This window comes from Durotheca rogersii (genome assembly GCF_024521655.1).
Source record: "Durotheca rogersii strain YMJ 92031201 chromosome Unknown GGS23scaffold_46, whole genome shotgun sequence".
Classification (NCBI taxonomy): Eukaryota; Fungi; Ascomycota; class Sordariomycetes; order Xylariales; family Xylariaceae; genus Durotheca; species Durotheca rogersii.
Genome location: NW_026251277.1, coordinates 108823 through 122807, shown reverse-complemented (window position 1 = coordinate 122807; position 13985 = coordinate 108823). Strand labels below are relative to the sequence as shown.

General features: G+C 34.9%; 2 protein-coding genes across 2 annotated transcripts; one reads left to right on the top strand and one right to left on the bottom strand.

The window, feature by feature from the left end:
- The first annotated feature begins 560 nt into the window (after positions 1-560).
- Positions 561-2298, top strand: GGS23DRAFT_589003 (uncharacterized protein). The gene has a single exon (XM_051517584.1). It carries the CDS (start codon positions 768-770, stop codon positions 1836-1838), a length of 1071 nt encoding a protein of 356 aa, XP_051367430.1. The 5' UTR covers positions 561-767; the 3' UTR covers positions 1839-2298.
- Positions 2299-6142: 3844 nt separating this feature from the next.
- GGS23DRAFT_589001 (uncharacterized protein) lies at positions 6143-8062 on the bottom strand. Its single transcript, XM_051517583.1, has 2 exons — positions 7736-8062; positions 6143-7665 (listed from the first exon to the last, which is right to left on the bottom strand). The coding sequence occupies exons 1-2, from the start codon at positions 7829-7831 to the stop codon at positions 6400-6402; spliced, it is 1362 nt and encodes a 453-aa protein (XP_051367429.1). The 5' UTR covers positions 7832-8062; the 3' UTR covers positions 6143-6399.
- Positions 8063-13985: the final 5923 nt, after the last annotated feature.

Here is a 13985-nt window from a genome sequence, read left to right as displayed (position 1 = left end):
TCCTCGACACAGAATCGCAGTGGCCTCCCCCCACGACCGTGAGCGAACGTGCCTGGATCCGTCTTGAACTAGGACTGGATCTATGGATGCCTCTCTAGCCAATCCGCGGACCGAGTAACCCAGTCTGACCACCTTTATTTTGCGCATTGCCCCCGATACTTTCCTCCCCGTCGACTGTTTTTTTTCTGTTTTTTTCTTCTCCTTCTTGCACACTCTTTCCCTCCTTTCCCCAGCCACTGTTTGGACACATCGTACTCTTCGGCTTCTGCGTCTGTGTGGCCTCCGGGCGAGGCCGCGTGCCGGGATCTATTTTCTCCACAACTCGCGTGGCGCGTAGTCATACTTAAATGGCCCCTTCCCAGTCCCCGCGGGGCGACCCCGTGGCATCTCAGCAACAAGTTGATGAAAACGGGCTTCCTAGCGGCCAATGTCGATATATCCTATTGAACCCCGAGATCAAGGGACAGCGCTGTGCATGCGTCGGCTTCACCATCAACCGATCGGTCCCTGGCGTCACCTGTGACTGTGGCCACCTCTCGTGCTACCACATTCGATCTGCTGAGCCGCCTCTGGATAAGAACGAAGTTGACATACTGAGACGACGTATCCGATTTCTCGAAGAGCAGCTAGATCGAGAGAACGACGGGGGGCTTGGTAGCGCTCTAGGTAGTGTGGTTCGACGTTTGGGGGATCTGGAGGAGCAAGTTGAAAGGAACAAGGACGAGACAACTCAAGAGGTGAAGGACTGTTATAGGAACGTCGACCGCATGTGGCAATCTGTTGCCCAACTCGAGAAGCAGCAGGCTGAGTACGAAAGCCGTTTTCTTGCCTTTGACGAACGCTTGGATGGCCACGACGATTCCCTCCAGGGGTTCAGCGACAGACTCATGGAGTTTGACGAGGCATCCATGGTACTGGAAGAGCGAGTAGATGCTTTGGAAGAACAGAATAATCCCGGTATCCCCTTCCGTAGACGCAGGCGGAGATCAACATCGGACTCGGAGGAGTCGAGAAACCGCAAGCAGACTGTAGAACAGCGAAGCAGCCAACCGAGCAAGCACAACTGTGGCACTACAGCGCGATCTCCGCGCAGTCTGGTCTCGGAATCTCGCTGGGGATCTTTCGAGGGTGATCAGGTCGAAGTGACGGGATCATGGACGGTACACGTCTCTCTCCTTCCCACAGCATCGCAGCCGTTCCCGTTCGAGAAAGATACGAATGCTTACAAACGGTGCCTGTCACGCGGCCTACATCAGATGATAGCCGTTGGAGGGACAGATGGTCAGTCCTTTGCCACCGCCATATCTAAGGCTTTCGGTAGTCTCCTTCGTGGCCGGGATTGGGTCCCGTTGCAGGCCCGACTGTGTGACGCGGTGACGCTGCAAGGTCTTCCGATGCTCCGGCCCTTAGATCCAAGCTTGATCAACGGGAACTACGACCTGGAGTTCCTGCGAAAGTACTGTGCAGTTTGCTGCCCAAGTGGAAAAATAGAATCTTTATACATCGCCATGTTCTCGGATACGTTCTCGTGGCATTTTTTGAGACGGTCACCCTGCCACCTCGAAGGCCTTGAAGAGAGCTGGGCCTACGATCCGTTACTGGACCCCAGCGATAATTTCGAAGACGACAATGGCGACGTAGAAGATCGGCGGTCGGCGGGTGAGATCGTACCCCCTTTACCATCCTTGAAACGGGCGGCGTCTGAGATGTCGCGAACTCCTAGCTTGAATGCGGCTTTGGCGCCTGAAGGGAGCGACAACACTCGGCATAAGTTACCACGGACAAGTTGCATTCAAGCGGCCATGGAACACCGTAGACGAGGAGTAGAGACGGTTTAGATTTGACGTTTCGGATATACCATAGAGAGCACCATGATACAAGGCCACATACACCTGGCCTTGCCTTCTTCCATTTCGAATTTTGCCTTACCGCCAACTTCCTTTTCTTACCGACGGAGCGCACGAATGGAAAGCTTGGCTAAAAGAAATGACGGTGTGGTGTTGTAGTAGGTTCCGTGGCCTAATTACGCGACCTTTTCTATCTGCACTTCTGCCCAGGGGACGGAGTGATGAAAGGTAGAGAAGACAGAGGAAACAGCGGAGATAGGCTAGACGGCAAACGTTAATATACATTTTCAAATATACACAACGATATAGGACATTATCATTGTATAAAAAAAGAAAAGAGAAAAGATATAAGTCGTATAAGGTTAGCGGTTTCGGGAAACGTAGCTTAATTGCTGTTAAATTATAGCTATTTAGAGTTTTTATAGATCAATATTAAAGCTGCTTATTTAAACTATCTTAGCTATAGTAGCAAATACTTATTTTTATAACTATACGTAACTGCGCTTACGCGCTTATATAATGTTAGAAACTACGGTCGGAAAGAGTACTAATAGGTATTAATTAGAAGATACGAAATAGAACGATACTAAGGTACCTGTTACGGGAATATTATTTATCCGATTCTTATTACGCAGGCGCCGTTATTCGGGTAGGGCGACGAGCGCTTACTAAGACAACGGGAGCTTACTAAAGTAACGGGAGCCTACTCAGGCGACGGGCGCTTATTAAAGTAATAGATGAAAAATAAAAAAAGAAACGCTCATTTAAAGGAGGACCTTATTAATCTAGTTATAAATAATTATATAAAATTAAAAATATTTCCTTTATTTATAAGTATTGCCTTAGCTATTTAAATATTAATTTAAATATATAATTTACTCTTAAGAACTATCCTAAACTGAAGTATTAAAAAGTAAGTAAAATATTACATATATAATTATAACCTTAATTCTTTAATATATTAAAATACTTATTAAGAAGGAGCAGAGCGTACGCGATGTTAGAGTCCTGGATAACTTGCTCAAAAGTATACTTTATCAGTAACTATAGTACGTACGATAGTCTAAGATAAATAAAATTAATATTACTTTATAAATCGAGAGACAAGGAATTTAATATAGTTATGATATCTTAAGTATACCTCTCGGTTATAGAGATATAGTAATCGCTAGCTCGAAGATAAAAGAGGTAAGAGGAGGAAAGAAACTAAACGTAAAAGTTACTTATTTAGCTATTACAGTGCGACGAAGTAACTTAAGCGCTTGTAATTAAAATAGATATATTAATCGGAAGACGATAAATCTAATAATAAAAATAAATCATAAATTAAGGTAAAAATAATAAAGTTAATAATTTAGTTAGGTAATAATCGTAGTATAGTCCGTACTTACGGGAGCTATAGTTACTCTATATAGGTATAAGGCCTATCGTAGCGTGTTACGTAATGTATCAAGAGGGTATATCTTACCGTACTACTATAGTATAGCTATTTCGTATTATTAATAAGTATAGGTAAGTTATAATACTATAATAACTCTTTAATTTTAAAATTAAATAAGAGAAAATAAGTAATATTCTTTTAGAAAACGAGTAATTAGATAGTAATCCTTTACCTAGCGTTAGATAACCTAAACCTTCGAAAAACGCGGACATTTAGAGCGATTTAATTTCCCTTAAAGAAGAAGGATTACCCGAGAACGACCTGAGAAGTCTAAAACGAAAAAAGAATTTTAAAAGAGAAGGAACCGAGTTAACCCGGACATTAAAAAAACTAAATACAAACGATAACGCCAGCGAAATATTTACATTAAGAAATCTAATACTTACCGAGCTAATAATAAGAGGTAATAATATAGTAGTACGGTAAGACATGCCCTCTTAATGCATTACGTAACACGCTACGATAGGCCTTATACCTATATAGAGTAACTATAGCTCCCGTAAGTACGGGTTATGCTATGCTTATTATCGAATTTACTACTTAACTAGATTACTATCTTTACTATTTTTACCTTAATTAAAGATTCGTTTTTATTATTAGATTCGTCGTTTTCCGATTAGTATATCTATTTTAATTATAGGCGCTTAAGTTACTTCCTCGTACCGCTATGACCGAATAAGTAACTTTTATGCTTTGCCTCTTTTCTTCCTTTACCTTTTATACCTTCGGGTTAGCGACTATTATATCTCTACGACTAAGGGGTATAGCTAAGATACGATAACTACATTAGATTCCTTATTTCTCGATTGGTATAGCGGTATTAGTTTTATTTATCTTGGACCATCGTACGAGCTATAGCCTTTAATAAAGTATACTTTCGAGTAAACCTATCCGGGTCTTTAGTATCGCGTACGCTCTGCTCCTCCTCAATAGTTTTATAATATTATCTATGTTTAAAGAACATATATATACTAAAGTAATTAGAAGAATACGATAATATAAAAACTCTAAATGATTTCTTACTTAAGAAAAATAATTCTTATATTTCTATAAAAATTATTTTATAAAGCTTGACTAATAAATGCTAATAATAACCTAAAGCTTAACGGATGAAGCTAACGATTAATTCACGTTTATTATTAAAGATTTCTTAACCTACAGAAATAACCTTAACAATATAAGGAATAAAACGAGAAAGATCTTTGCGGAATACGAGGCCTTTAAATGAAAAATCGAAGTTATATTCAAAAATCCCAATAAAGCTAAAACGGTTGAACGACGACTTGGAAGCCTTATATAAATTAAATAAACCTATGCCTATACTCACCGCACTAGGCTACGTAGCCTTTTAGATATATATTTATATAGGTCTCGTACTTATATTTTTATTAGTTCGACTTAGACCTATAGGCATCACGACCTAACAGCTTTATTCACTCCTTTTACCATGTTTTTTTTAGCCTCTTGCCATCCTATTCTCTTAATCCTTTTCCTAACTACCGTTTATGCTAGCCGGTTAACCGATTATAGCTAAATATAGCTGTAATTTAAGTTAATCGATACTAGGCTAGTTATTAATAATTAGGTTGCCGTTTTCGTACCTCTATTATAGCATACCTACACTATTGATATTTAATAGTGACTACTTAATAGCTTGACCTTACCTTATTTTAAGAGTAACTTTTTGCAACCGTTTTTATAGTTAATAAGTTTAGAATGCGCTGATTAAGAGATTCCTTAACTTTTAATTAATTAGGAGCTATTCTTGTAACTCTAGAATCGTTTTTGTAGCTTTTAGTCAAAATTTTCAGGTGGCTGGATTAATAGAAAGGGTAGATAACTATAGTAACTATTTTAATAATCTACGCCCTATTATTAGCTTGTAATTAACTTACCTGAAAGCTCGTTTGCCGATTAAGAGATCTATCTTATCCTCGTTTCTTAGTTATCTTTTTTAAAAGAGCTATACTCGTTTTTGTTTAGTTTTGCCTCCGTTTTTAATAGTACCTAAATGGTAGTTTTTAATTAGTTAATCTAACTATATTACCATTCCCCTCCCTTTTATATACTCGCATACACTTAAAGGCATTCGTTCGTTTACCGATTAGTTTATTTTAATTATAAAAGGCTTACTGATAGCTTTAATTACCTTTATTTTATCTCTGCTAGCTAGTTGCGGTACCTAGGGAGGTTTCTCCTTAACCGATAGATACTATGATGCCTTTAATTACTATAAAAAGATACCGATATACTAAGTCTATCTAATGAAAATATAAGTACGAGACTTATATAAATATACACTCAAAAGGCTACGTAGCCTAGATCCACCGTACCACTATAGTATTTTAAAAAGTATTAAATTATAACTATTTAGAGGTCTCGTACGTTATAACTTAAGCCGTTTATTTAAGTTATCTAGGTTATAGTAGTAAGAGCTCATCTTTATAGCTCTACGTAACCACGATAGCGCGTTTATGAAAATATTAAAAGTATATATTACGTAAAGAGCTACCTATACATAGCTCCCTACTTCTTCTCTAATTACTCGCATACTTAACTCTCGGTTATATAACATAGCTCGTAGCTCCTTATTATCTACATATAGATAGCTCGTATCTCTTCCATTTATTTGCTTTCTTTTTAAATAGTTAATTAATTTACCTTCTTCTTTATGTATTCCGTTACTCTTAGAAGCAACCTTAGTACCTACGTAGCTCTTCCAATTAATGTAATAATATAATAGTAATTAAAGGATTATTTATAAATATATTTAAATATTACTACAATACGCGCTTTTGTCTTTATAAAAGAGAATATATTCTCATAGTAAAATTATATAAAAAAAGTATAGTTATGTAACCTTACCTTTAGTCTACTAGGTAAACGTGTAGACTGTGTAGTATACTAGCCTCAGAGATAGAAGCAGTTACGAAATTCTAAAGAAACCAGGCCAACCTTCGTTTATTTTCTGGCGTTGCCCTCTCGCTACTCAACCAGTCTTTATCCCAGGCCAATCGGTCCCCAAGCGTTTGTAAAACAACCTAGCACGCAGAGGCTCATCTGCACGCGAGCTACTAAACCAATCGCTGACACTTCCTGCTGTTACGTGCCTTAATCAAACAAGTCTCTTGCCCTCTGCCGCGGCCTTGACCTTTTACCCTCCAGCCTATCTGAAAAAAGTTCCTTCCCTGCATTGATACCGAATTTCTCTGGGAATAGCTCTTTGGCCGACTTACCTGCACTCCCCCTGATCGCGAAGCCTTGATGAGAGTTTGTCCGGCTAGCTGTGCCACGAATGCTGAAAACCGTGCCCGTAGCATCACCTGCGTCTGTTTCCAAAACTTCAGTCGCAATCCTGTCTTTTCCCGGGATGGTAATTCGGTTCCCAGGCCTCCGATCTTGGTCTCCTAGTTCCGCGCTGGTCTCATCTAAAGATAACATCATCCCCTTGGTTATCGAAGTTAAGGCGTCATTGACGTCATCCTTGAGGTGCCCAGTGCCGGCTGAAGACTTCTCCGGAAAGAGCTGCCTGGCTCGGGTACTTTGGGAGGAACGGCTTTTGATGGCGTGCGCTCTATCGCGGTTTCTAGATGAAGACCCGCTACTCGAAATGTAATCTGTCTTCCGGTTACTCTGCCGGTCACGAGCAGGAGAAGCGGACCGGTTCCGACGAGATCTGCTTCTATCGCCCGGACCATCGGGGAACAGCTCCTTGCCGCGGTTGTCATCTCGGTATACATTTCTCTCCGCTCTATGTCCGTCCGTAGTATCTGGTGCATGAGGTGACCGGCGACGAGGCTGTGGTTGTGAATTGCGGCCAGCCAGAGCGGCTTGATCGTCGTCATATAGGCTAACATCGAATTGATCATCGACCACAGGGTACCAGCTGTCCCTTGCCCTTGCGTGGCCATAATCCTTACTGCCGTCCCGCTCGCGATATCTCCTCTCCCGTCGCCGCCGCTCTTCCGGGTCAAATTCGGGGTTTAGAAGATAAAATCGGCTCCTCGACGCAGCCCCCGCTTGCTTCTTATCGCTGCCGACTGTCAGTCGTACCTGTAACCTGACATCAGGCCTTTTGGAGAAAGATTTGGCAGGCATAAGCTTCCGCCGGGGGAGTTGATGAATATCCCGTATATCTTCTACTGCTAGCGAAGTAAGAGCGCGTGTCGCGGCTGCATGGGAGCTGAATAATAGGTTGGCCGAAGTATCATCTATCCATTCTATTCGTTCGATAGGCTCATTTGAGAAATGTTCCGCGACATATGCGCTAACCTCATCTGAATTCATGACATCTAGTCCTCTGACATGGATCTTACCCGGAACGAGGGCGACCTCGTCACCGAGAGGCTCTTCTATCTCCCCGGGGGAGCGGTTGGCCTATCGGCATGACAGTCAGCATGGGAGACGATTTCATTCAATGTAAATAATAGGGTGTGATCCTACATACACATGTATCTTGAGGCTCCGGGTCCAGAACTATGGGCTCATCGGGAACAAGGTCCACGTCCACATCCATTTCGACGTCGAGGTCCATGGAATCCATGGCGCCGATTCGACTTCACAAGGAGGGAATGGTTGTTGAAACGGTGCGCGAATTGGGGCCTGGGGGCAGCTGAAATGGAGCAAATGAAAACTTTAGTGCGCACCGACAATGAAAAGTAAGAATTGTTGAGCTATTTGAGAAAGAATCAAAGGTCACATTCGTGTCATAACGCGACGCGATGCCGGCCGAGTTTACATTATTAGAAAACAGCAGCTTACAGTGACCTCTAATCATTAGGTAACAATCAAATAATAACTTTAAGCTTATGAATATATTAAATTAGTCTCAAATTATTAGCTTTATACTATGCTAAAATAAAAGTATAAGTAATATTATACTAAATAAAAATAATTATAATTATAATTATAATTATTTTAAATATAAACTCTATATCATAGGGTATAATAAATAATAATATTCTAATTATAAGTTTAATTTACATATTATAGTAGTACGGTAGGACTAGGCTACGTAACTTTTATAATTAGTATTTAGAGTAGTTTTAATTTCTTATTATATAATCTTATTTATTTAGTCTTCATTATATAATAAATAAAATATTTTTTTAATATATATATATGTATTAACTTTTCTATATTTCTTTTTATTTTCTAAACACCTTCCAGATGGTTAATTAATTAATTAGAATTATTTATAAGTATAGTCTCGTTTAATTAGCATTAAACTAGTTATCAATAGCTATAGCTTATTCTATTTACGTTTCTATTATAGCGTACCTATACTATTCTTCTTTAATAGCAACTACCTAGCAACCTAGCCTTAACCTTATTTAAAAGGAGACCTACTTAATTGTTTTTATAATTGATATATTTAAAAGACCTTAATTAAAAAACACTGCATATTTAAATTAGAAATTATTATCATAACTTAAAAGTTATTTTTATAGTTTTTACTATTAACTTTACTATTAGCTTTAAGTAGTAAAAGTAATGAAGAGAAGTTAATATATCACGTAGAGGTTGTACCTCTTCGTTGCTTACCTTAGTAACAGGAGCTCCTATATATATGCTCCGTTGCTTCTACTCCTTTAGCTCGTTCTTAGATAGATCTAAGATCTTTTCACCTTATGCTCCTCCTCCCATTACTCCTAAGATAGCTCTCTACGCGCGCTCCCGCGTACGTAGCTCCAGCTACGTGATATAATAATTATAGTAACTATTTTAACAACTATTCAAAGTAGCTTATTAATAAATTCAAAGTATTTAAAGCTTTAATAATAAAATATATTATATTATTAATAACTAAACATATAAAATAAATTACTATTACCTTTTCTTTAGCAAACTTCTCGTTTTATAACTTCTAAAATTAATTATAAAATAGTTCTTTATTAAAAATAACGTTTCTAATTAATATTATTCTTTCTAACTTAAGAAACTATATATGATATAAGTTAATTATAAATTATTTCATTAAATAACTAACGTAAATTCTCAACTTAACTTATAAACCTTTTCTATTAAGATTTTAAATACATATTTCTATTAAAAGATACGCACGATATCCGTATGTATAAATACAGTATTAATCTAGCCTTAAGTTTCTTATTAATTCCCTTATAAGCTTAAGTATATATTATTAAAAATATAGTATAAATTAAGTATGAAATACTTTATAAAATAAATAAAGATTTTATATATAACTAAGGTTTATATTAATTAAATATACGTAACCTTTACGTACTGTTACGGTTTTACGAGCTATTCGCTAGATAAAAGCTGTATATTAATAAACTAAAGCTAGACGAGAGAAAAAGGAAGAAAGTATGCCCTATGGGCCGTACTTACGATAGCTGGCCTTATCCTCCGTAGGTACTGAGGGCTTGATTACGTGCTATGCCCTGGCACTAGCCAGGGCCCTATAATGGGCATAGCCCATTACACGTACTTAAGCTATACTTTTCTTAAGAACCTGTTATGAGCTGTGCCCATTGTAGGGCCCTAGCTAGTGCCAGGGCATAGCACGTGATCAGCCCCTCAGTACCTACAGAAGATAAGGCTAGCTGTTGCAAGTGCGGCCTACAGAGTATACTTTTTTCTCCTTTTCTCCTCGTCTAGCTTTAAATCGTTAATATACAGCTTTTACCTCGCGAACAGCTCTTAAAACCGTAACAGAACCCAAGTCTTATACTTATTTTAATCAATTTTATAATAATAAACTACTTAGCTCCTTTATCCTCGTCAATTAACTTTTCAATATTAACCCATAATAACTTGTAATTAATACATTTTTTTTTAATTTAGATCCCTTATTTGGTTAACCCTCTAATTTAGATTATTACTCGCTTATTATTGGATTAGAATTTATAAATCGTTAGAAGGAATTATCATCGTATTTATCTTTTAAAGTTTAAATACTTTTCGTAATTAAATAACCTTGTTTATTTTTAAGTACTTTTATTAAAAGCATTTCATTATATCTATTTTTAATAGTGAGTACCTATTCAAAATTATTATATCTTTCTGAAAAGCTGAATTAATTTTAATATGTGCATTAGAAAGGGCGTAACAAGTGATATAATGATAATTAGTACGTAATTACTTTCTTATTTATCGTTAGCCTATAATATTTATATTTAAACGTAAATGTATAATTAATTTTAATATTCGAAGTATTCTTTACACATACTTTAATCGCTTTTGAGCTTAGGTATTTATTTCGGAGATGTTAAAATTCCTTAGAGTTTTTTCTTAGTTTCGTTTAATTTCTTGATTTTCTTTATTAAGTTTTTCTCTCTTTAGAAGTAAGAATAACTATAAGCGATACCGTGTTACATAGTATTATTTAAAGCGTATTAAACGGTATTATTAAAAGAACTTACGAATAAATAAAGAATTATTTAAATTAGACAAATATTAAATTATAGCGTTACTTTTAGTTTCTTATAATAAACCTATTTTTAAATAATCTATTGAGAACAAAATAACCTAAATTATAATTTTAAACGTTGATAATATAAAGCTTGATTTCAGGGATAATGTTTATATAAAGTCTTTAATAAAAATAAAGTCTTTAAATATTAAGTCAATCGTAAGTTTACGTAATTCATTTTTAAAATAATTCTTAAGAATATAAATATTAATCTTTATAATAAAAAATCTTCTAATTTTAACTTTAATAATTTATTTATCTTTAATGAAAATAAAGAACCTCTATAATTAGCTGTACCCATTGTAGGGCCTTAGCTAGTGCCAGGGCATAATACGTAATTAGCCCCTTAGTACTTACGGAGAATAAGGCTAGCTATTATAAGTACGGCTTATAAGGCGTACTTTACAGAGAAGGAGCAGAGCGTACGCAATACTAGAGTCTCGTATAACTTAAATAAAAGTATACATTATAGGTAACTATAATACGTACAGTAATTAAGGGTAAATAAGACTAATATTACTTTACTGATTAAAAGGTAAGGAATATAATATAGTTATCGTATCTTAAGTCTATCCCTTAGTTATAAAGGTATAATAATCGTTACCCCGAAGGTAAAAGAGGTATGAAAGGAAAAGAAACTAAACGTAAAAGTTACTTATTCGGCTATTACAGTATGATAAAGAAACTAAAGCGTTCGTAACTAAAATAATATACTAACTAAAAAAGGACAAATCTATTAATAAAAACGAATTATAAATCAAGGTTAAAAAAAAAGTTAATAATTTAATCAAATAAAAATTATAATATAATCCGTACTTACGGAAGCTATAGTTACTCTATATAGGTAAAAGGCCTATCGTAGCATATTATGTAATATATTAAGAGGGCATATCTTACCGTACCACTACACTACTTATAAAAGCGATTATATAAATATGTATAAATAAAATTATTCTATTATAAATTTTTGAAACTGTTAATCTAAAGTCTTTATTTTAAAGTGATTCTTTAATATATAATTAAAATATAAAGGCTCTTCTTATCTTTTTATTTTATGTAATGAAAACTTTAAATATTGTCTTCAACTTTATAAGGATAAAGAATTATCATTTAGATTAATCCGTTATAGTAAGGCTAATTATAATATGAATAACTTAATATAAAGCGATTTTAATTCTAACCGCTTTGAAAAATTCTTTAAATATTCCGCGGATCTTGTTACTATTATAACGAAAAACTCAAAAATAAGCGTAATTGTAAGCAGTAAAAAGTTACTCGCCGTAAAGGGTCACTGCTTTTACTTTTTACAGAACATTATAATATTTCTAATAAAGAAACGTTTAAATTATATCAACGATAGAGCGATATAATTATAAAATAATCTTACGATATTTTAAATATTTAATCGTAATCCTAAGCTTTATATTATATATAAACGAAATAAGGTAAGTTATAAAAATGAATAATATAATTTAATGCTAAAAAGCTTAGTAACCTTTTATAGTAATAATAGTATACGAATTTTAAAAGCGACTTTATTCAAATAATTACTTATATTCTTTATTAAAAAAGTAACATAGAAACTCCTTTATAGGCTTTAAGTTATTGCTAAATTTCTAAAGATTTTTCTTAATTTATTTATAAAAGTTTACCTAATATTATTCCGTAACTTATTCCTCTTCTTAAGTGATAAATTTCTTAAGCTATATAAGTATTATAAAACTAGGCTTATATTCCTTTATATTAAGATTAATATCCTTTTAAATATCAAACTACGTAGCGTAATTTTTAAAAAGTAACAAATTATCATAAATACTCATTGAAAATACGGAGGTTATTATTAATAAGTAACTTTTTGATAATGCAATATCTATTAATAGTAAGACCTTTAAAAGATGTATTACTCAGGATAAAAGTAAAGATAATATATAGGAAAAAGGTATTTAATTGAAAGGTTAAAAAGATAAAAATAAATAATAAAATAATTTAAGAGCTTATATAGTATAACCTTAATTAACTTGATTTTTAAAAATAATTACTAGGCTTATAATTATTACATATATTAGGAGAGCTACGTAAGTACTAAGGTTACTTTATTAGAAGTAACAGAATAAAAAAAAAGATAAATTAACTAGATGTCCAAAGAAAAAGAATTAAATAAAAAATATGCACTATATATATAAACAAAAAAGAGCAATAAGTTATATTATATAAGCGAGCTAAGAGCTAGGCTAGATAAGTGAGTAATAAGGAAAGAAGTAAACAGCTATATATAGTGAGGAGGAGCAGAGCGTACGCGATGCTTACGCGATGCTGGAGTCCCGGATAGGTTCGCTCGAAAGTGCACTCTATTAAAGACTATAGCTTATACGATGGTCCAAGACGGATAAAACTAGTATTACTATACTAACCGAAAGATAAGGAATCTAACGTAGTTATCATATCTTAGTTATACCCCTTAGTCATAGAGATATAGTAGTCGCTAACCCGAAGGTATAAGAGGTAAGGGGGGAAAAGGAGTAAAACGTAAAAGTTACTTATTCGGCTATAGCGGTACGAGGAAGTAACTTAAGCGCTTATAACTAAGATAGATATACTAATCGGAGAACGATAAATCTAATAGCAAAAAACGAATCTTTAATTAAGGTAAAAATAGTAAAGATAGTAATCTAGCTAGGTAGTGAACTTAATGATAAGCATAGCATGGCCCGTACTTACGGGAGCTATAGTTACTCTATATAGGCATAAGGCTTATCGTAGCGTGTTACGTAATGCATCAAGAGGGCATGTCTTACCGTACTACTATAATAGGTGGCTTTCTACGTACTAATACTTTATTTTACATTAATATTAATAATAAGTAGGTTATATAGATCATTATGGTCTTGTAAAGCGTATATTAAAAAGAAGTAGAGCGTGCACGATACTAAAGTTCCGTATAGCTTACTCGAAAGTATACTTTATCAGTAACTATAGTACCTACGATAGTTTAAAATAAATAAAATTAATATTATTTTCTTAATTAAAAGAAGAGAAATCTAATATAGTTATCGTATCTTGAGTATATCTCTTAGTTATGAAGATATAATAATCGCTAGCCCGAAGGTAAAGGAGGTAAGGAAAGGAAAGGGGCTAAACGTGAAAGTTACTTACTTAGCTATTACGGTATGACAAAGTAACCTAAGCGCTCGTAATTAAAATATATATATTAACCAAAAAATAATCAATCTAATCATGAAAGCGAACCTTGATTTAAAGTAAA